This window comes from Falco cherrug, chromosome 1, assembly GCF_023634085.1.
Source record: "Falco cherrug isolate bFalChe1 chromosome 1, bFalChe1.pri, whole genome shotgun sequence".
NCBI lineage: Eukaryota > Metazoa > Chordata > Aves > Falconiformes > Falconidae > Falco > Falco cherrug.
In genome coordinates, this window is record NC_073697.1 from 119,638,513 (window position 1) to 119,659,921 (window position 21,409).

The 21,409-nt window shown below is 43.8% G+C and overlaps 1 protein-coding gene across 9 annotated transcripts in view; it reads right to left on the reverse strand.

Moving 5' to 3' along the window:
- Positions 1-2,969: 2,969 nt before the first annotated feature.
- Positions 2,970-21,409, reverse strand: part of UNK (unk zinc finger) — a 44,598-nt gene continuing 26,158 nt past the window's right edge. Inside the window, exons 8-17 of one of the 9 annotated variants that reach the window (XM_055724155.1) lie at positions 20,611-20,753; positions 19,268-19,315; positions 18,171-18,371; positions 13,816-13,884; positions 12,956-13,130; positions 11,698-11,799; positions 10,025-10,213; positions 6,920-7,017; positions 6,115-6,372; positions 2,970-5,709 (exon numbers count right to left, since the gene is read on the reverse strand). In XM_055724155.1, coding sequence (XP_055580130.1) covers positions 5,554-5,709; positions 6,115-6,372; positions 6,920-7,017; positions 10,025-10,213; positions 11,698-11,799; positions 12,956-13,130; positions 13,816-13,884; positions 18,171-18,371; positions 19,268-19,315; positions 20,611-20,753 — 1,439 coding nt within the window. In that variant the 3' untranslated portion in view covers positions 2,970-5,553. Of the gene's footprint in view, positions 5,710-6,114; positions 6,373-6,919; positions 7,102-10,024; positions 10,214-11,697; positions 11,800-12,955; positions 13,131-13,815; positions 13,885-18,170; positions 18,372-19,267; positions 19,316-20,610; positions 20,754-21,409 lie in introns of all 9 variants that reach the window. The other 8 variants (XM_055724153.1, XM_055724152.1, XM_055724169.1 and 5 more) reach the window with 8 other exon arrangements.

Sequence of the window (21,409 nt, forward strand, 5' to 3'; positions counted from 1 at the left end):
ACAGAGAAACCTCCACGTCCGCGCTCTGCAGCTAATTCGGTGTCGGCACCTGCTAGCAACCTGCCTCACACTTTACTGCGGAGCTCAGCTCTATGGGGCTGCAGGTCGGAATGTGTTTTTTTAGCTTATTTTTAGCTGCGTTTAAAAATTGTTGTGCTCTGCCTTGCTCTGGGCTGACCACCCCCCCAGACTGTCCTCGCTACAGGAGCCAGCGTGTCCCGGGGAGCAGGCGGCACGGGCCGACCTCTGGTCTGAGATTGTTTGCACTTTATTATCCGAGGTGGTTGAGCTTAATTTTTGCTTGGCTCTGGGTGACTACGTGGGTTTTTCCCCACCCCAAAAGAAATCACACCCTTTACAGAGGACTAATAAACCTTAAACCATCAGAGCGCAGCTAACCCCATGGCCCAGGAGGAGAATAGCCTAAGCATTAAAAAATATGGCTTGAAGCACACAAAACCAGCTCCTAGCAAATGCAAGATTGAGGAGAAAGAAATCCCCATCATCATCATCATCATCCTGGTGAAGAACCCCAACACAGGCACATGGCTGCGACACAAGAGGGAAGGGGGCAGACACGTCTACCGATTTTATTGCATTACTAACGATCTGTAATATAAATCGGGTGATTCAGATTTTTGTTGTGATTGGACTGACGGCAAGTGGCTGATGCACCTTTGAAGCACTAATTAGACCAAAACTAGAGGCAATTCTCGGATCCATCTGTAAGGCATGTTTTTTTGGGTGCGAACACACAGAACTGTGTATGTAACAATTTAAACGTTCCCATCCCCTGCAGCTGCACAGGCACAGAGCTCTCCTCTGCCCAGCCCAGCTCTTGCAGGAGATAAATCCTTGCCCAGACTAAGAATCCGGGGGATAAAAAACCATGCTTTGCTCTGTGGGTTTTGCCATCTCTGGCAAAACCATAGATTTTTTGCATCTCTGCCCCCACTACCCACACCGCCTTGCCTCTCCCCCTCTTCCGCTGCACCTTGATTGTAGAGATGAAGGGCTGCCCCCTGAAAAAGTGGCTTGATCCAGAAGGGAGCTCAGAAAGAAATTATTTGTGGTTGTGTGAAAGGGAGAAGGCAAACCCGGCCACAGAGCTGTTGTTTTGAGGGCTCCACCGCACAGACTTCACACCCCCCCAGGCCCCAGAGCAGGGCACAGGGCTGCACATACACCCTGGGCACGCATGCGCGCACACACACGCACACACTGCTTTATTATAATTTTTTTTTTCTTAGCAAAAAAATAAAAATTTATTGTCCTCTAAAAAAAAATCCATCCTGCCCTTGGAAACTGTGACACAGATTGAGTTCTTTCCAGCCCCACATGCAAATTCACTCTGCCAAGAAAAGAGTCTAAACCAGGTTTCTGACAGCCAAAACACATATTTACAGAGTACGAGAGAACGACAGCTGAAATCACAGTTCTATACATGGAATCAACAACACGTTTTACACACCACCAATCACCATTCTGCCAACTTCTACACGGACTAGGGGCGCTTCTGCCCAGTGCCCTTCCTCCTGGGGAAACGAGGGAAGGGACTGGCCAGGAATTGCCACCAGAAATACTGCAGTGTGTATTATTATTATTTTTTTAAACGTATACTGTATTTGTTTTAACATTGGAAGCTACGGAGTGGGGAAGCCCCAGAAATCTCTCCGATGCAGTCACTAGTTTGCAGGAATACTTCACCTTTAAAATACTAGGTTTTACATCAGTAACATCTGTTTTGCTGTTGGACATCACTCCAAGGATTACTATAATTCTGGAGGAAAACACTGGTAATATTCTTCCTTCTCAGATGGGGGAAAAGGAGAAAGAGAGGAGGTTCGGAGGCTGGTGGAACAGCAATGGATTACTGAGTCCGTTCAGCTTTACAGGCTTCCTCACAGGTTAAGGACTTCTCTTCATTGTCTCAGCTGCACAAGCCCTGCAAGTGGCTCAGGTTCAGCTTCAGAGATGTACGGGAAGTATAAAACCCTTTGGCAGGGATCAGCTGCAGTGACCCCCTTGCGGGGGGTGTAGCTGCTTAAGGAAAAATGTTGTGCTCCAGCTCCGAGACTTTCCCCCGGTCCCTCCTGTGCCACCGTGTCTTTGCCACAGCTGGCATGCAGCTACATCATCTAAGGCCGGAGATGATCTAAAAGTGGTCCTGTTAGCCCAAAGCAATGCCAAAATTCTTCAGCTCCTGGCTATCGTCTACAGCTCTAGCCTTGCTTTTTGAGATCTACCTACCCAGGATAGTGTTGTCTTAAGCCATTTGCTTCTATGTTGTTTTTCCATAAAATGTAAAAAGTTTCTTGACGTTTAAGATACTGCGGTTTCACAACACAATTAAGACTCCCTTCCCCCAGCTCTTAACTCAGAAGTGTCTGACCGGCACAATTAGTCACTGAGGTCAATACTCCTGAAACTCCCAAAAATTTGGGGAGGGAAGTGTCGTTATCCAATAAGGAGTCTGTGTGAAGAGGCAGGACCCAGACGTGTGACGGCTGCTCAGCAGCAGCCAGCTGGGCTGCTCATCAAGAAGCCTTGTGGACCAAAACTGTTTTGGGGCTTGACTTGGCCCAAAAAGCCCCCTTAGATCAGATGCGTTACTGCGTGTCCTGTAAAAGGGAGTTCCTGCTTCAGAAGGAAGCTTGACAGTACATTACAGGGGCTGTACTTATTAGCACCAGGTTTATTTCAAAAAGACTCTTTTTACACCATACAGAAGCTGACCACAGACCCTTAAGCCTTAAATGCAGTGCTGTGATTACAGTTCACCTTCCTGCCTGGGGCAGGCAGTGACAGCTGCTGGAGCGGGTCAGAAACGCTGCCCTTTCCCCCTGCTCTCACTTCACTCAGTTATGAAATTGTCGTATAAGTGGCCCCCCCAAACATTCACAAAATACGCAAAGATTAAGTTCTCTTTTCCGTCTGATGCTTAAGAAAATAGTTCACATTTCAGACTATTCTTTTTTTTTCTCTTTTTTTTTTTTTTTTTTTTTTTAATAAAGCAGCAAATTCATAGAAACCTAAATTTAGGAAGTGTTTCTTAAAGAACCAGAGGAAAGTGAGAAACAGTCTATGTGCTTGTGCAAAGAGAGTGCTGAGATACACCGGGGTGGGGGCAAGGGAAGGGGCTAGTGCTAATTCCTTCAGGCTGTTCTGCCATGAGTGCAGTGTGGCAATAGAAAGTTAGAATTTAAGGGCCACAAATGAGCGAAGTTTTGAATTCTTTGGTCCTTCAGTATAAGTTTTAAACCAGAGAAACTGTTTTATGCAGAAGGGAAAAACATGCTTTCTCTGGCTTGGAATTTTCCTTGTACCCCCCTGCCTAAGCAATGTGCCCCCAGAGGAACTGGGGGCAAATATCTCTTCCCCCTAGATCCAATAGCCCTGCATCACACCGTGACTGGAAATCCCACTGAGACAGCCAGAGCTGCTACCAGTGGATGAGTTTCACTCAAAGAGAAGGGACGAGGTGAAGAGCCCCGGTGGGAATCAAGAGGCAGTCACGCAGCCAGGTGCCAGACCGTTCTGAAATCAGAGGGTTGGCCAAAGGCAGCGTCACCCTGAACAGTCCCACAGGGAGGCAGGAGAGCAGATAAACCACCATGCTAATAAAAAGTAAGTGTTACAAACCAATAGCCAAAACAGGCTGATCAACTCTGGTTCTTATAAATATTAAAGACCTGATTCAAGAGTTTATTTCCTATGATTTAAGGTAGTTACAAAAACTTTTTAGTAAATTTTTATCTTAATTGGGCTTTTTCCTCTTCCCCTCACTTTTTTCTTTTTATTTTTTATTATTTTCCTAAAAAAGAAATGTTCATGTATTTTAATAAAAGGTCTTTCCTTAAGATCAGACCAAGGCAGATGCGCTGCCCCATGGCACAGACATTCAAAGGCTATAACCAAACAACATAGCCACAATAGTCACTCAACAGTGTCTCTCCATTAAAAAAAATATTAAAAAAACTGATGCTAGTTACAATAAAATACACATGGAAAAAAAAAAAAAGCATTTTTTACCAAAAAACCCAAAAACAAGTTAATGGGAAAAACATAAAAAAGAACTACACAGAGCTGCACTTAAGAGATCATCTGGGAATGCATATTAACCCCTTCCATGTAAAGGAAAGGTGGAATTATGGAAGCAAACCTAATTATGTCTTTGCATTAAATATGAAGCTTTCTGAGCGGCTCCGGTAAAAATTCAGTTTTCCTACAACAGTGGGCTGCTGGAGGTTCCAGTGCTTTTCCAGGTCAGGGAGGGGTAGCACAGGCACCATTCCCATGCGAAATAAAAATGTTTAGACAACCGAGTGGCGTTTTGGTTGAGATCCCAGCAGGTTACTGCAATCCACCTGATGTAAAAATCCAATTAACACACTGGTAAAGAAAGTCACAGGAAAGCTCAGCTACTGGACAGGTCTAAGCTGGTGGCATTTCTTTGTCATGCTGGTCTTTCTCTGTCACCACAGGCATACATGATCTCTAGCATGACAGCTTCTGGACCCAGTAGTCCACAAACCATCCTTGAGTTGCTGACACAGGCAACATCGACTCTGCTCAACAAAAGTGTCCTCAGACTACCTGGAACTGTTTCATGCATTTCAGCAATGACTATGAATCAGGTCCTTGTGGCTAAAGCAAAATTAATCTGGTCTGCAACAGTAAAAAGCCTCTAGACAGCCACCAGACAAAGGGGCGCCTGGAGAAAAATAACCTCTGCAGCTATATTTCTTTCATAAAGGGCTTTAGCCGACACAAGGGCAATGCTTCTAAGGCTGCTCAGACCTGGAACACGTTAGCTGTATCAGCAGTGAACACTAGTCACTGAATTTTGGGGCTTGGCTTGCTCTAGGTCCAATACCTTTTTTTTTTTTTCCCTCTTTTCTTCTTTTCATAGAAATATACAAAGAGTGTAAAAAAAATTTAAAAAGCGAACTTTGCTGATTAAATGACAGACAAAGTTCCTGCACATTCAGAGATCGGCAACGTGAGGCCCACCAGGCAGGCACCCAGCAGAGCTTCCATCAGGGAGGACGGCTTTAACCAAGCTGGGTCAGTGAAAGAGCAGGGAGACCGAAGACATGAACAAGTCATTTCAATCTACCTCGATCCTCCCTGTGATCTCAACTCTTCCTCTGGAAAGCACATGGAAGCCCCTCTTGCCCACTCTAAATCCTTCTGGAAATAGTCAAAAATTTGTTATCACCTAAATAGAAAAGAGGAGAAACACAGACTCTTTGCAAATGGCCCTTTGATCTGTATTAAAAACAGCTCTCAAAGTTCCTCAAGAGTTAGAATTAGTGGGGCACAGGTGAGGGGCAGTTTAGATACGGGATGTAAAATATTAAAAAGTGCTCTGCAACTAATTTTTGTTTTATGTGTGTATGTGCATGTGTGTGCATATATATACATACACAAACATGCAGATACACACACACATATATACATATATATATACACATACATATATATGTATGTATGTATGTATAAAGTTAAAAAGTTCTATACGATATGATTAGAACAAGTGTCCTTGGAAGGTCACGACTGGAGAGAGTGGGGCCTGTTGGGATGGCAGATGGGGCACTCGCCCTCCTCGGCGCACGTTTCACACAGCACTGCGTGTTGGCACGGTAACACCACCCGGTTCTCCTCCTGACACTTAAGGCATTTCACTGACTGCATCTGAAATACCGCCTGCAAAAGAGGGGGACAGGGCAGAACATGAGCGTCAAAGTCACAAAGCAAAGGAGCTGCCATCCTGCACTAGGCAGTTCGGGGAACAGCAAGGAGGCAGCAGGGGAAGGACTTGCAGCCGTCTGCCCATTCATCTTCTGAAGCAAAAGCAAAGCAGCACAGCGTGATGTCTTTTAGGACCTTTAGGATCGAGAAAGCAGCTTTGATTGACTTAAACTCTGAACTTTAGGCAAAAAGAAGACGTAGGTATTTTCCTGTAAGCTGGCTAAAACTCACTTTGGCTACATCCACATGGAATTGCTTCGATAGGCTTCTGATTCCTGGCCGTGTTAAGAAAGGGAAAAAAGGTGCGACCTGTAGAAGCAGAGAGAGCAAAGCCTTGCCCTGCAAATCCCTGGCACTCACCTTATCGACTTTCTCCAGGTTTGCCCGCAGCTGTTTCTGAAGGGTGTAAAGCGAAGAGAGCGAGAGTGATTCCAGATCAGAGAAGGAGCGCAGAAACTGAGGGTCCTGGCCTGTGTGGATCCTCTCCAGCTCCTCCTGCAGTTTCTTCACTTGCAGCTCCAAGGCTTCCCTCTGCTCCCGGGCCAGTTCACATTCCATGTTAGCTGTGTTGGCGCGATCATTTGCTTCCTCTGCCTCCTTTTTCCAAGCATCACAAGCCTACAAGTTCCAAGAAAGAGGGTAAAAGAAGCAGTCTGAAAACTTTGTCAGCCTTCAAGAGAGAATTCCAGGCAAAAATATCCATTTGCACGCACTCCTCACCAGGAGCACGTTCTGTCCAACCCGCCCTCTTCCCAAATTCTGAAACATCCTTGAACTTTGCTTCAAAGTGCTGCTCATTCCAGATACCCCATCTGGTTGGGCTGTAGTTCTACATATTTGGCTCCCACCGTTACGGGGATGAACTTTGCATACCAGCAAATCGTCATGGATCTAAATCAACTGGCAGGTCTAAGAGACTGTTAAGCACTTCAGTGCATCTGTTATGACACCTGGCCTTGCACTTCCAGCATCTGAGCACATCAGGCACAGCGATCCAGTCCCTCTTTCCAAGAGAGAGGAAAGAAAAAGAATGCTTAAGAGAGTCTGTTTGTAAAACCGACAGCTCTTCCCATCACCTCAAAGTCTGGAAAGCTCCTTTGAAAGGCTGACACGCTCCTACTCCTTTACACTCCCTAATCCCTCTTCCCAGGAGTTGCCCAAGTACCTGTTTGGCTTGTTTCCAAGACTCTTCCCACTGCTTTATTGTGCCGTTGGCTTCATCCAGTTCCTGTCGTAGCCGTGCCAGCTCCGCAGCACCTGGACCTGACAGAAATGCAGGTGAGGTACTGGGCGAAAAACTCCCCGAAGCAAAGTGTTCCCATATGCTGCTGTTCATCCCATTTAAACCTGTTTCACAGGGAAATAGAGAGGGTTATGTCACAAGTGCTGGCAATTTCCCCATTTCCTCCCTACCCCTGTGAAATCCAGGATTCAAAAATGCGTACGTAGGAAAGAGAAGATCATCTTAAGAATTAATTTCACCCCCAGGACCCAGGAGTCCATCATAGAGGGACTTTCTAGGGGAAGTTTCACACCATTAAGCTTCATCTTTAATGATACAGGGAGGACCCAAGAAACTGAGTGGAGGCAACCTTCAAACCAGGCTGTTTTTAGAAGCATTGATTTTACAGCAGAGCTGCCTACCAGCTTGAATCCCCCTTCTCACAGGAGAACCTCGGAATGATTTCTGCCTTCCCACTTTTCCGTGTGGCACTGCCATCAGTGTCGGTGAACAGACTGGTCCACACAGCCAACCCAGGTGGTGTTTCCTCTCATGCTACACCCTAAGAAAACTGCTTTTGTCTCCTCAGCCTAGTATTAGAGGAGTCTCACTTCCCAAACAGCGAGACTAAAATGTGTCAACACTGTTACTGTTTGCATATGCAAGAAACAGAACTAACTGGAACCCCCTGTTTACGAACAAGTGCAGGCAGCAGTATATACACATCAGCTTCATCCCCAGCAGAGTTCTAGCACAGAGCTAGTGATTGGCACCAGAGAAGACTAACTAACCACCTTCCTGTTTTAGCTTGTTCAAATAATTTCTCTTTTCAGGAAGAAATTCAAGGCTTAGGAAACAAAGCAGTAGAAAACCAGTTGTAAACAAAACTGGCTATTTTTCACAGACTCCAAGGTTCATACTCATTTAATAACAAAAATATTTTTTACTTAAAATAAACATCTACACTTTGCACTCAGGGGAGAACTAGTAGGAAAAGCTAATATTGAGACAGGGCCACTGAGTGATGTGGACTCTTACGCACACAGACACGCACCGGTCTGATGCAGGAGTTGTTTTCATTTAGCAGTGCCCACCACTGGCTGTGGACATTCCTAAACCTAGTTGCATCTGGTAATTCTGATCTTACAGCAGCCAAACTGACTGTGTCTGCAAGCAAGCCCTGGAGCCAACGGCCTCTCACTGAGGGTTAACCCAGCACCACTTCCTTCCCACATAGTACCAGCCAAGACAGAAACAGTTACAAAAAAGTACAGCTGAAAAATAGTAAATTGTCTTCACTAAGGGCTTAGGCGCATTAACAGATCATTCAGGAGAGCAGCAAGGGATCTTTGCTGGCTCAAGCCACTTACCATAGATCCATTTCAGCTGCTCTGAAGTTGCTCAGCCATCAGCAAGAAGTTATAATGGAATCCCAACTCACATTTTGTTTTTAAAACTCCCGTTTTCTTGAATGGGGATCTAGCACTAAGCAGGATGCTGGCAAACCACAAATTCTGCCATAATGCTGACCAAGCTTATTTTAGTCCCTCTTTCTACCTGCTGTTCTCATTTCACATTTGAAGTAGCAGCCCCTTTGCTCCGGAATGCTTTCTCTGCATATTTTGCATCTAGCACAGTGGGAACTAGCCCAGGACTAGATATTTTTAACTCAATTGCAATACAAGTAATAACTACACACACTAACTTATGTGCATGCATTCAGCAAGTCACACGGAATAGATAAATTCCAGAGTCCCAGCTGCTAGCTTACTATATAAATATCTTAGCAAAACCTCAGCAAAAATGGTTTAATCATGTTACAGGAAAATATCTAACTTTTTTCTTCAAAATATTTAAATGCATTTGTGAATTTCCTGCATTTCTTTGGCTTTTTATTTGTATAACTATATAGTCAAGACAAATGTAACTGCTTAACTTGTTTCTTCTGAAATTAAAAGCAGGCTGTATCAGCAAGTTTTCCTTTTCTTACTGAACGTGGCATAAACAGCCAGCCTCAACACTAACTAATAGCAGAGATGCCTTCTGATGTATCTTTTCTTATTACAGTAATTGTAAAAGCTGTTAAAGCCAAACAAATAACAATTGCAAGGCATGAAAGCATGGGTTTGGCCTATGCAAACAAGGGATGCAGTCACACAGATAAGTGCATGCAGAAATAGATTACAAAAGCACGTCATCATTTTATTAGGTTAAACTGAATATTAAAGATTAAGGCGTATCTCAAATTTGAAGCAGCATTTACATCTAGTATCAACAGAGTAACAGTAAATATTAGTCCTCTAACAGAAATGAGCAGAGCCAGTGCCACTGCAGCCTTGAGCTCAAACAGTTTTATTTCTCAAGGCAACCCTGCGTCTTGATAATAAAAGAGATTTGGCTCCTCAGTTCCCAGTTCTGCCTGATACAGCTGAAGCTCCAAAACAAATTGCCTTCCCTTCACAGCCCTTCACGCAGGAATCAGACCCTCAGGGGTGGGGTGCGGGGGGAAAGGAGCAAAGGGGGCAAAGCTAGAACATCGTAACTTTTTGCGAAGTCCATACTGCAAAACTGCGTGCACAGTGCCAAAGAGGAGACAAAAAAGTACAACGACCTATGCCTGCTCCAGAGCTCCCAGAAGCCAATCCGACCTACAAGCAGTCCCGAGGGCAAACTGCAGTCCTCACCGTAACTAAGCAAAGCTGAGGACCCAACTCCGAGTTTTACGTAAAGTGAAGTCTCCACACAGTATTGTCGGCAGGAAAAGGCAGAGCTCTTTTCCCTGAAAGGCATCATCAGAGCAAGTCACTTAACCTATCTGTCCCTTTTTCTCAGCCTAGAAACACGCGAAGTAGAGGGAGTTGCTCCCTTGTTCACAAGGTATTAGCTGATTTTGGTAAAGCAGCTTCTAGTACTGTTGCTGTTCTCATGGGAAGAAGAGACACAAATGGCAGCAGTGAAATAATACATTAAAATTAAAGCTAACTTAAAAGAAAATACTTACATGGCACAGACAGGCATGTACATGGGACACACACACTGTGCATTTACCTAATGATCCATGAGAAGCTGATGTCCCCAGGAAAGTGTTTTCTGATTGGCTTAAGTGTCCCTGGGGCTGATGAAGGAAATGCGATGAGAGGCTGACCGGTGGAGAAGGAGAGGCAGAGTGAAAGGAGGCAGAGCTTCCAAGGGACCCGGGGATATTTACAGGAGCAGAACTTTGCAGCAAACTCCCACCTGGACAAAGAACACACAGAGAGGATGGCTATGTATGACCATGAAGTATGGGCACAGCACAGGAGTTCAGGGCAGAAGGCATTAGGTTCCCTTCTCCTCCCTAAGCCCCTCGGGATTCCCTCTGCTTCTCACGTTTCATCCCCCTCTCAGCCTTTAAGAGGAGCACTGAAGCTGCCATCCCAGAACCACGTAGATTAAGACCCTCCTCCAGAGTTCAATGGACTACTTTTCCATTGGTCAAAGCAACAAAAGGTTTTCTGAGCAGAGTTCAGTCCCTATCAGTCTAGAGAAGATGAATTTGGTATCTGGTGCAATACTTGGTAATGAAAAATTCCCTTCTACAACGCGCACCTCTGCCTGTAATACTACCAACCAACCTGCAGTGAGAAGACTACCATGCTGGGTCAGGTTGTGATCTTAACCACTACAAATCAGTAACCAGCTTTAGTAATTTTAGACATGTTTGAGTGTCTGGACCTATCAGCAATAAAAAAAATCCCAAATAAACAAAAGCCCAACTTCCAAAGACACCTCCCTTATGCAAGAGGTCATTCTGCCTGCCACAGATGATATATTGAGAGAGATCTCAGCCCTGCTCCCCACTCCCTCCTGATCTCCCTTCTTAGAAGACCACCAGGTAACACCCAGACCTGACACGAACAGAGGGAAAAGCAGTGTGGATCATCTCTAAGCCACTGCAGAGATGCAGCCACTGCACGTATCAGCAGACACGTACAGTAAACTCTCCGACCAGGCTCTTATCTTTGGCAGGGAAGTGGAAGTGATATTCTTTAGGGTCCCTTCCACAGGTCCCTTCCTACCTCAGTACAGCTCCTGGCAGCATAGTTCCCTTGGAAACCCTCAGACAACCACAGTTAGCTCCCATTCAGAAACCTGTCTTACACAGCAAGGGTAGCCAGAAACTACAACCACTTCCAAAAAGTTAGGAGACATTTCATTTTTCCCTAGACACTCATTAGAGACAGGTAGAAGAGGCCTTAGCCTACCTCCACGTATTCAAATGAGACAGACATTACAGGAATCAAATCAGCAGACCATGATGACACTCTGTGACAGATGGATAGCATTACCAGGTCAGTGAGTTTCCTGTTACTGCTAGGGAGAGTTTTCTGCTTAAGATGCAAATCATTATACTTTGGCCTGTTTTTAAAGGTATTCGATGCCTTCTAGAGTTTACTTACACACTTTAAAAAAAAAAAAAAAAAAATCAAGCAAGTCCCATTCAGTCTCAAGAAACATCCCCAAGACACCTGGGCCCAATGGCAAGAACTCAGCTCTGCTAGTCAATAAGGGCAAGCTTTCACTTCAAAGATGCTCAGCTGTTGCCAGAGTTGGTTATAATTGCTGGTTTAACCAATGTTGTTTTGGGACTGGTTTTAGAGCTTTGTTGGGCTGGCTCCACTGAGGTGACTGGGCAACACTGCTTGGCAGAAGATAAAGAAAGCTCTGTTGCTTTCATGTACCTATCATGATGCCACTCGTGTGGGGCACTGTGCTGCTGTCAAATGTCTTCTCCAGGGCAGCCACTCCGAATTCATTCAGGTCCAGGTCATCCAAGGCAGACTCTGCCAGACACAGAGGTACCAATTATGTTATAAAGGACCAACAACTTCAAGAGATAGGATGGCCCAAAGAGCCTACATGCAGAGGAGCCTTTGCTCTCTATTTGTCAGTCTGCACGGCCCTACTCTCTGCCCTGTGCAACGCTGTTCTTAAATGGTTTGGCAGAAGTGTCACGGGCAGCTTTTCAGTTCAGGTTCTTTGGCCTGATCTGATTTCCTTTTGTCTCAAAGTATTCCCAAATGCTATATGAAAACAAAAATCTGATGAAATAACAGCAGTTCCCGTAAGTCTTCCCCAAACTGCTCTTTCAAGTCTGTCCATAATAGGCAGGAACACTGGCTTATGACATGTCTGGGTCTGGCTTGTGCTTTGTCCCTACTTTGCTGAAGAGCCACTCAGAAAAGAAATACCAGTAGAAGGGAACACTTGAAAAACATCTCTGAGGTTCAAAGATAGGGTAAAATAAAGAAAACTTATGAATGCCTGCAAACGTTGTATCTATTTGAACATGCCTCATCACTAATCATGATCGATATAATTCCATCCCACACATGCCTACTCATTTCTATTATTATTTTTAACAAATTAGTGAGATCACCTCAGAAACGTTAGATTTAATGAAAAAGAAAAAAAAAAGGAAAAAAGGAAAACGGGTGACAAAAAACCTGTACCTAAGAGAAGCGACTCCATTATCTGGACTCTCCTGTTTTCCTTTTTCTTACAGGTGCTGTCCTACACTCTGTGAAGGGTAAGCCCCTACAATCTACCTGGTGGTAGCCGTTGTTATAAAATTGTCATTTAGAATGTAAGGGGTTGTAACTGTGGAAAATGCCCCTGTGATTTCCTGCCTACTCCAAGACCTCTTTGTCACTCTGACAAACCTAACACTAAGGCCCTTTACACCATCTGACATTCTGAGTAAGTAGCTCAGAGGCCTTCTGTTGGTCCTGTGGGTGAATTTCATCCATAATGACCTGCAGAAAACATCAGATGTGTCACAGTCACAGAAAAAGCTTACAGCCTCAGGAATCTGCCAACACTGACAGAGACGAAAAAGTGATGCTCACTGGAACACCCATGCTACTCCAGTTCTCATACCTGGCGATCCACGTCTGAGGAAGCCCTGTGAGTATGCATGAGTAAAAAAGGCAAAGTTACCTATGACAGACTCAACGGTGTCACTGGTTGGGTAGAAAGGAAGGGCATTGGCATTCATGCCTGGTATGCTGCTGGTGCCGGCAGGGCTTGGTGGCGTTGCAGCCAGACTGGAGGTGATACTAGAGGAGATGCTGGATGTCAGTGGGCTCCCCACTGGGAGAATACCCAGTATGTCCTGAAACAAGAGTTTTAAAAGGGAAAGAGGTAGGAAATAAAACATCTTTATAGAAGAATCCCTTCAGAAACATGCAGGAATGAGCCAAAGATCAGCAGCAAACCTGTTCCTGCCTGCTTCCAACCTGACAGATGGCTGGTGCTACTACTGGGCTGGGGGTGGGGGAGAGATTAACAGCTTTTCTTTAATTTCTGCCGACTGTTCTCCATTCCGTCTGTTGTCCCCCCGGCCAGTATTACAGACATTTCTCAGGCTTCCCCAGAATTAACTCCTGTGACCCACAGGTTGCATGCAATCACAGGCATGAGTCGCACAATCACTCACTCAGACTTAGTTCAGCACACAACTCAGAACCTGATATTAAATTCTCTTTGCTGAATCCTTGAACTTAGATGACTCCAGAGATCCATTTCAGCTCAATTTTCTGTAATTTGGAGACTCTCTCCAGCACAGTCCAGGCCTATGAATCTATCCTGAATTCACACAGGTCTAGCTGCTCACAAATAACACCTCCAGCAAATCATCCCATCTTCATAAAGTAATCCCTCAAGCTGAGCGTCCCTAATGGTGTCTGGACTGTCATTTACTCCCTGCAGAGTTGTCTGGACTCACAGATTTCTCGTGTCCTTGTCTGCAGTGGTGTGAGCACTGAGCTAGGTTCAGAGCCCTGCTGGCAGTACCGTACCTGTTTGGGCTGTAACAAAGGTTGCTCCTGGCTCCTGTGTTCCAGCGAGTGAGACTTCATTTTTGCTTGCTGCAGTAAAGAAACAAAACAAAAAGATAAGCAGAGGGATTAGCAGCAAAATTAAAAATGGCTGACTGTTGGCTTTGGAGAGGCCATAGGAAACAGAGTCCTCTGCTCTCTTACAGCCTGCTCAGGGCACTAGAGAATTTGGAGAGCGGGAAAGCATAGCAAACTGAAAACACTCCAAGTGATTTGCTTTCTGTACACCAAGACATCACCCCTAGAGTTATGCAAAGACTTATCACAATTACATTTGACTTCAATGCTGCTCTAAGTCCTCTGCTAGCACAAAGCACATCTTAAGAACCAAGACCAAAAGTGAATTAATTTGCCTTGCTATAAATAACCCATCAGCTCTACTAGTATCTAAAAAAGGCCAGAAATGGTGGGAGGCATACTGTCATTTTAAAATTATGTAAACATTTTTCAGCTTTGGGAAAACAAAGAATGTAGATTATGTTTTCCCTCAAACTTCTCCAGCTCCCAGCTAGGACTGCAAAGTAAAATACAGTGATTAACTAACAGATTTTGAAAGCAACATCATCAAAACTGATTTTTTAAAAAGTCCTTCCCCATCCGTTAACATGGAGAACGCAAAGCTATAAAACGTGAGGTCAAGGCTGTCTGGAACCGCAAAACTGCCTGAACGACAACATACATTTAGAATTCCGCTACTCAGCCTAAAAGTTCAGCTTAAGGACCTTCCAGTGCTATATACCCCTAACAGATATCAACCTTCTTGCCTCACAACATCAGTTAATTCTGAGCTACAATAACCAGAGCTGGGAAGGAAGTGGCCTCATGAGCTTGTCTGTGTGTAACTGTCTGTTCTGCAGGCCTGGCTCTGCTCCTGCCACGCTGCTACACGCATAAGGCACAGGGAGATCAATCACACCCTCTGGGTACAGAGAGGGAGCAAAAAAAGGGCTGAGAGTCAGGGCTGCTTGTTTACTCGTTCTCCAACCCCCCCAGTCTGAATCAGAGACTTATTCCAGGCATAAAGTCCGCTTGATTGTTTTTATCACAAATGCAGGCAGTCACCATCTCTGCAGGGGAGAGTCAGGCATGATGTGCAACAGCAGCGCACGAGACGCCACACTGACCTGAAGTGATACGCCTTGACTTCTTGGCTTAAACAGTCTTACGAAAAAGATAAATGATTGCTGGAGAGGGATGACATAACCAGACAGGCGAAAGAACAGCAGAAGAATTCATCCCTTGGTTTTACTTAATTAAATCATTTTCTCTGCTCAGCTGTATGCCTATGGGCAGATGGGGAGGTCAAAACCTGGCACACAGGCAGTTGAGATATGGACACAAAGATCCTTCTGCAGTGGGTACCACTCTCTTGTGCTTCCCTGAAAAACGTGCAGTGAGTTTACATACAGAAAAAACTACCACTGAACTTATCACGGGCTTGTTTTCCTTTGTGTGCAATAGATGTGTTACATTGGTGCATCTGTGTGCGTCTGATAACATGCCTGCTCGATTATCCAACATATCCCTACCCTGTTTGACACTCATCTGAACACAAAATGTGCTATCAACAGACGTCAGCAGCTACAGTGAAGCCGCATACACAACCATGCCCCCCCTCCCCGAGAGGCTTCCTGCCAATGTAGCTAGCTGGCTCTGCTGCAGTTAAGTCTTACTGGAAGGTTGTTTTTTTTCCTTTAAGGAGGAGAAAAAGCGTACACATTTTCAAGCTAGTCCCAGTTCCCACTACCTTGAATTTACGTAACATGTGAGTGAAAAGTAGAGCAAACCAATCGTCGCCACTAAGCCAGTCTCGTTTAGCTCTGGATCACGTTAAAAAGGGGAGTACGTCAAGACAAATTCAAGGGGCAGGCTGAAATTCTCCAGCTCCCTCTGTTAAGTCAGGGAAGAAAACAGGGGACATAAATTACAAATGAAACTGAACGTTTTCTGACCAGCATGGAACAAACCCACTGTACTGTGTGTCAGGACTTCGGAACACCTCCTGCTCATGGCACTCAAGTTATTCCATTGCAGCCAGCATTTTTCCAGCTTGCTAAATCTTCTGGGACTCAGGAAAAGTATTTTTAGCTTTAACTGCTGGCTCAGCCTTACCACAAACTATGTGGAACTTATTAACACAGAAGGTGCATTTTTCATTCTAATAAGATAGAAACTATTTGTACTAATTCTACAGAGGAGAAATGACAAGCTCATTGCAGAGCTGAGCCAGAGTCTCTCTTTAAGTTTTCAAATATGAGTGAATAAAGTTAAATGCCTAATTATTGATCTAATTTACAGAGTATATGAGAATCTCTGGTGCCCACCGCAGCCAAAGGAAATGACAGAGGATTGTAAAAAGTCAGTAATTATAGATTAAAAGCAAATTAAATCAGGACACTTATGAGACACCTAATTTTGTCTTTAGAAGCCTAGTATAAGGCAACTGTGATTACTTCCATCTATATCTTAACAGCTATTTATTCCAGTCATTTAACACAGGTTTTTGCTTAATTAAAGCCACATAAGTGGGAAGCTACCTGAATACAGTATCTTTGTAGCACAGCCTGGACTTCAGACACAAATGCTCATCATCTGGTCCTCCTTTTAAAAGTCCTATTCATGCTCCATCCCCTTTCTCCTTGGCTTAGGCTTGCTGCCCATTTTCTCCAAAGCAGGGCCTCCCTGGCACCCTGCCTCTGCTGGCAGGAAACAGGGGTTCTCTCAGTCCTTCGGCTTTGGGTTCACTCCTCCTTTGCAGCAGAGGCAATAGAGAACGAGCACATGTTTCTTCTTTTGTTTCTAAACAACTGCTACAAGCTGCTGTGCCCACAAGAAGTGCCAGGATCACAGCATGGTCTGCTCTTTACCCCCAAAGACGTGTTGCATCAATTTGCAATTTCCTAAGCCACATCCACGTTAAGCAAGACAATGGAAGCATTTACAAGAAAGTGTACATGCATATAGCTTAATCTGTATTTGTCACTAGATCATTTTAATTAGACTAAACAGCATTCAAGGCTGGTCCTACTGCAAAGTTTGGTCATATTTTCCCTGAAGTTGTAAAAATAAATAAAACAAACCCCACAGAGTCTGCTTCTAAATCCAACTACTTCATGCACGATCTTGTCTGGATGGGATATTTCCACTGTTTTCTCACAGCAGTGCAATACTAACGCAGCAGTAGAAGCTTATTAAGACTAGCTTCTTTAATATTACAGATTACTTTAAACGTAGCCAAGCTGAAACCAGCACTTCTTGTCATCTCTGTTTTCAGGCAACACAGACCAGGCATTTTTATTCTTTTATTCATTTTTTTTAAAAGTATGTGAGAAATACTTTTTCAGGCATCTCTTTCATAAAAGTAGCTATTCCTTCCCCTAAAGCAGGATGTTGTTCTATTACAATTATAAATCCACTGAGGAATAAAAACTGAGACTCAAGCTCTGCATTGGACTCAGCTGACTTAGAAGGAATAGTGCAAAGAAACTATTAATTGTCACGTCAAGAAAAGAAATTCACAATAAGAAGTTGACTGTGGAAAAGCTCATGTGTGGCAGAAGAGATGGAAGAGCCTGTTCTAGGCTTAGGAAGCAGTCTGAATAAGGCACGACACCAAGACGACGACTGAGGAAGCAGCAAGGCAAGACTGGGATATCCAGAAGGGATAAGAGGGAATGTCATTAGAGATGTGGGTTGGGTAAGATTGCAGAGGGTTCTTCAAATGAGAATGAAGAATTTAAATTTAATACAGAAGCCACAGGAGAGAGCCAAGGATCAGAATGATACAGCCAGAGAAGCAAGAGACAACTAACATGACATTTTTAATACACTGGAGAAATATATGGCGAAAACAGAAGACAAACCAAGTCACGAAGATCAAGGTAAGAGTTCGGAGCGAGAACAGAGAAGGAAGGATGAGTTTCCATGACACAATACAGCAAAAGAAACAGCAACTCTTGGCAAGGACCTAAATAAGGGAAAAGAAAGAGCAAGAAGTGATATGTGGGAAGCTACCCAGGGTCAACACAGGACAGAAGTTGTGAGGGGTTAGGAAAACAAGCAGCAGCTCGACTTCTACAAACTGAGTGTGTGATGGCAGCTAGGCAGACAAGAACAGATGTAAGATGGAAGAGACTGGAAGGGAGGCTGAAAGCAACAGCAGATATCTTAGAACTGCGAGTGAGAACAGTGCTTTCTCAGTTTTGTTCCCTGGGGAAAAAAAAAAAACCACCAAAACACATACATTCAAGCTAGACTGGGCAATTTCTTATTCTTCCTCATCCCCCCAACTCTTCCAGCCAATATTCCCTACTAACCTGGCATTTGAAACTCTTCAAATACTCGGCCCCCACCTGATCTTCTCGCTCAAACCCCGGTGCTTTCTTGTAGCTGCCGGCTGCTGTTACTGAGTCTGGAGGAAAACCAATGGTCTCCAAGCTGTGCGGCTTTCCAATGGCACCAGGAGGAGACCCACATATATTAGATGGGCTTCCGAGACTGCTGTTCCTACAAAGAATCTAATAGAAGGAACAAGTGTCAGGAAAGTGCAGCCAGCATCAATGACTCGAAGAAAAGAGACATCCCATGGAAGAGCTCATTCACTTCACTGTTTGCGCATTGCTTATAGTGACAGTCAACACAAGCATATGGGCTTCCACGAAACAGTAATTAAAAACCAGGAAAAAGCTCCAGTAGCTACTGGATTTATACAGTCCCACAATTATGGTATTGTCATTACTTTGTACTGGAGTGCAGTCTTATAAAATCCAACCTACAGTTCTAGTGACATTTATTCTTTTGGAGGCCTCGGACATGACTAATCAAGTTTCCAAACCTGACCAAAACCTCTTTGCTTGCTTTAGGCTACAGTGGATCCTGTCTGCACTCTGAGTAGTAGCGTGAAACCTGGAAAGGTGCTATGGCAGTCAGAACAACTAAGCATATCTGACTTAGGTGTAATACTGTATCTTTTGCTTTCCAGTTGGAAATCTGAAAGTTTTAATGCAGGCAAAAGCCTAAGATCAACAGCTGCATTAAAAAAACCTAAGAATTTCCAACAGTTCCATTCTTTAGACTAATACCAGGGATCACAATCACATGCAACAAGGCTAGTTTTGCACTGTAGATGAAGCCACAGACAGCAGCAAGGGAGATCAAGATGGGTTTTAGAGAAAGCGCCTACCTGGATTAATGCAGATATCCCATTTCTCTGGGACAAGAAATTATCTGCCTGCACTGGCAAGTGTGGCTGTGCTTTAGATATCATTTAGACAGCTACTGCTACCACAGATTCAAATGTGGCACAGTCTGGGCTGGCATTAGAAAGAAGGAGCATCCTACAATGTTTTGATTTTATTTTTACACAGACATTCTGCTGTCCACGCTTCCCTACAGTTGCAAAGATACTACTCACTGTGGTGGAGGTGGGGCTAGTTGGCAGAGTTCCTGATTTATTCCACACCTACAGTACAAATACAAAACAGAACAGGCCACGTGAGGCTGGCTGCTAGAGGGACCTTTTTCTCTGATTAATTCATCATGTAAAATGATCACCAGCAAAGCCATATTTGTTTGCAAGCTACATGCAGATGCCCTGTGGAGTGATGAAGTCACAGAAAGACATGTGTTGCCGTTTGGCATATATCCAAGGATTAGGAAAGACTGTTTAAAAGACTAAGAGCTGGAGATAGAAAAGACCTAAATGGTCTATTAAGTGGAAGATATCTTCAATTTCACTGCAGTTTTCAGAGAATTTAGATGATACATAAGACGAAGGGGTATTGGTTTTTATTCCTTTCCACAGTGTTATTTAGTGAGAGAAAATATTTTGTCCAGACTTGTCAAGATCTGTTTGGAATTCTAGCTGCAATCAAATTCAGGAGAACTATGAACTGTTAGGTTGGCTTTGGCATTAATAAAATCAAACTATCGGCTTTTCTTTTCAAGGAAGGGGAATAAGATAAAACAGAGGTCCTACGTGAGCTCACCTCATTCTGACCAGTTTCAAATGAGTTAAACTCATGTCATTTTACCTTCTCAAAACCTCAACCAACCCTTTGAAAAGGTTACACACCTTATCAACAGTAGTGCAATCAGGAAAGACTTAATCAACAACAAAAAAAGAAATCTCAGCAAAAACGAAGTGGTCTAGCATTCCATGGGCGGCTTACCTGTCTGCATGTATCTGTTCAGCATTTAAAGAACTCCCTTCTTGTACGTACAACTAAAGGTTGGGGCATTACTTAAACATATGCCAGAGTTTAGCTATCTCCAGAAGTAGGAGAGGGAGGGAATCAAGGATATCCTATAATGCAACACAATATCCAAAGGCTAAGGCTCTGAGATTACATATGTAAACAAACTCAACTGTAGTTATGTACTTTAGACGTTATTGGCTCACAGCCTTTAATTAGAGTACTTGGAAGCTAAGCCCAATATGTACCTCCAGACAGGAAGGAGTTGGACTTCATGTGCGGATGTATTCCACTTTCCTGAAAGTACATCAACAAACTCTGCACAGAAAGGAAGGCTTAGAAATTTTATAGGTGAGAGGACAATACTAAAAGCCACTGAATTGTATATTCCAAACAAACAGATCCCTATAAAAAGCGCAGAACTGAGATCTAAAAAGAAAAATGCCATATCCCTTTGGGCTTTTGGATACTTCAGATTTCTCTTCCTGGGAGGAGAAGTACAGTGACTCAGAGAAACCCAGATATATAAGTTATGAACAAGGCTTCCCACAGTGCTACATACATTGCTAAGGTCTGGGGCATGTGGACTGGAAGGGCTGACCGGAACAGAATCACCAGCTGCCGATGGCATATACATCACAGGGCCTGTCTGTGTCGGGCTAGACACAGCTGAGGATTGCTGTAAATCTTCACTCAGAGCAGGCTCTGGAAGAAATAAAGTACACGTAACGTTACTCAAAGCTGTACAACTGCAGTGGAGTACAAGATGTTTAGGAACAAGAATATCTAGATAATTTTGAAAGAAGAAATATTCCACAAGCACCTACTATAAGTATAGAAGCAAGGAGAAACCTTATCTGGCAAATGGCTACTACTTATCTAATATTCCTTATGTTATTACTGTTATCACTTGTACACTGTGTTGTTCCTTAGCCCATTAATGCTGCTCCAAAATTATCTTCTCTGCATGAACTGTGTGTTATTCATTCAGCTGTCTTGAATTAAGCAGAGCTTCCTTCATTGCTAGGCACAAAGTTGATGGGTGCATTATAAGTAGCTGAGGGAGATAAGTTTCCATTTGTGCTCCAGTACAAACCATTACCAAAAAGAAGTAATGTACATAGAAAGGCATATACAAAAATAAAGCGTCATCGGCTTAGAAGGTAAAGTAAGAGATGCTGTAGACTTGTATTTACATCTAACACAACTCAGCATCTTTACAAAGACTATATAACTGACATGTACATGCTTGTATAGTAGTATCTTTAAAGTGCTGGTTGCAACACATTTCTTGCTAATAATCAGCAAAACTCATGCTAAGAGCAGATCTAATAAATGCACTCCTGTTATTTTAATTGAAT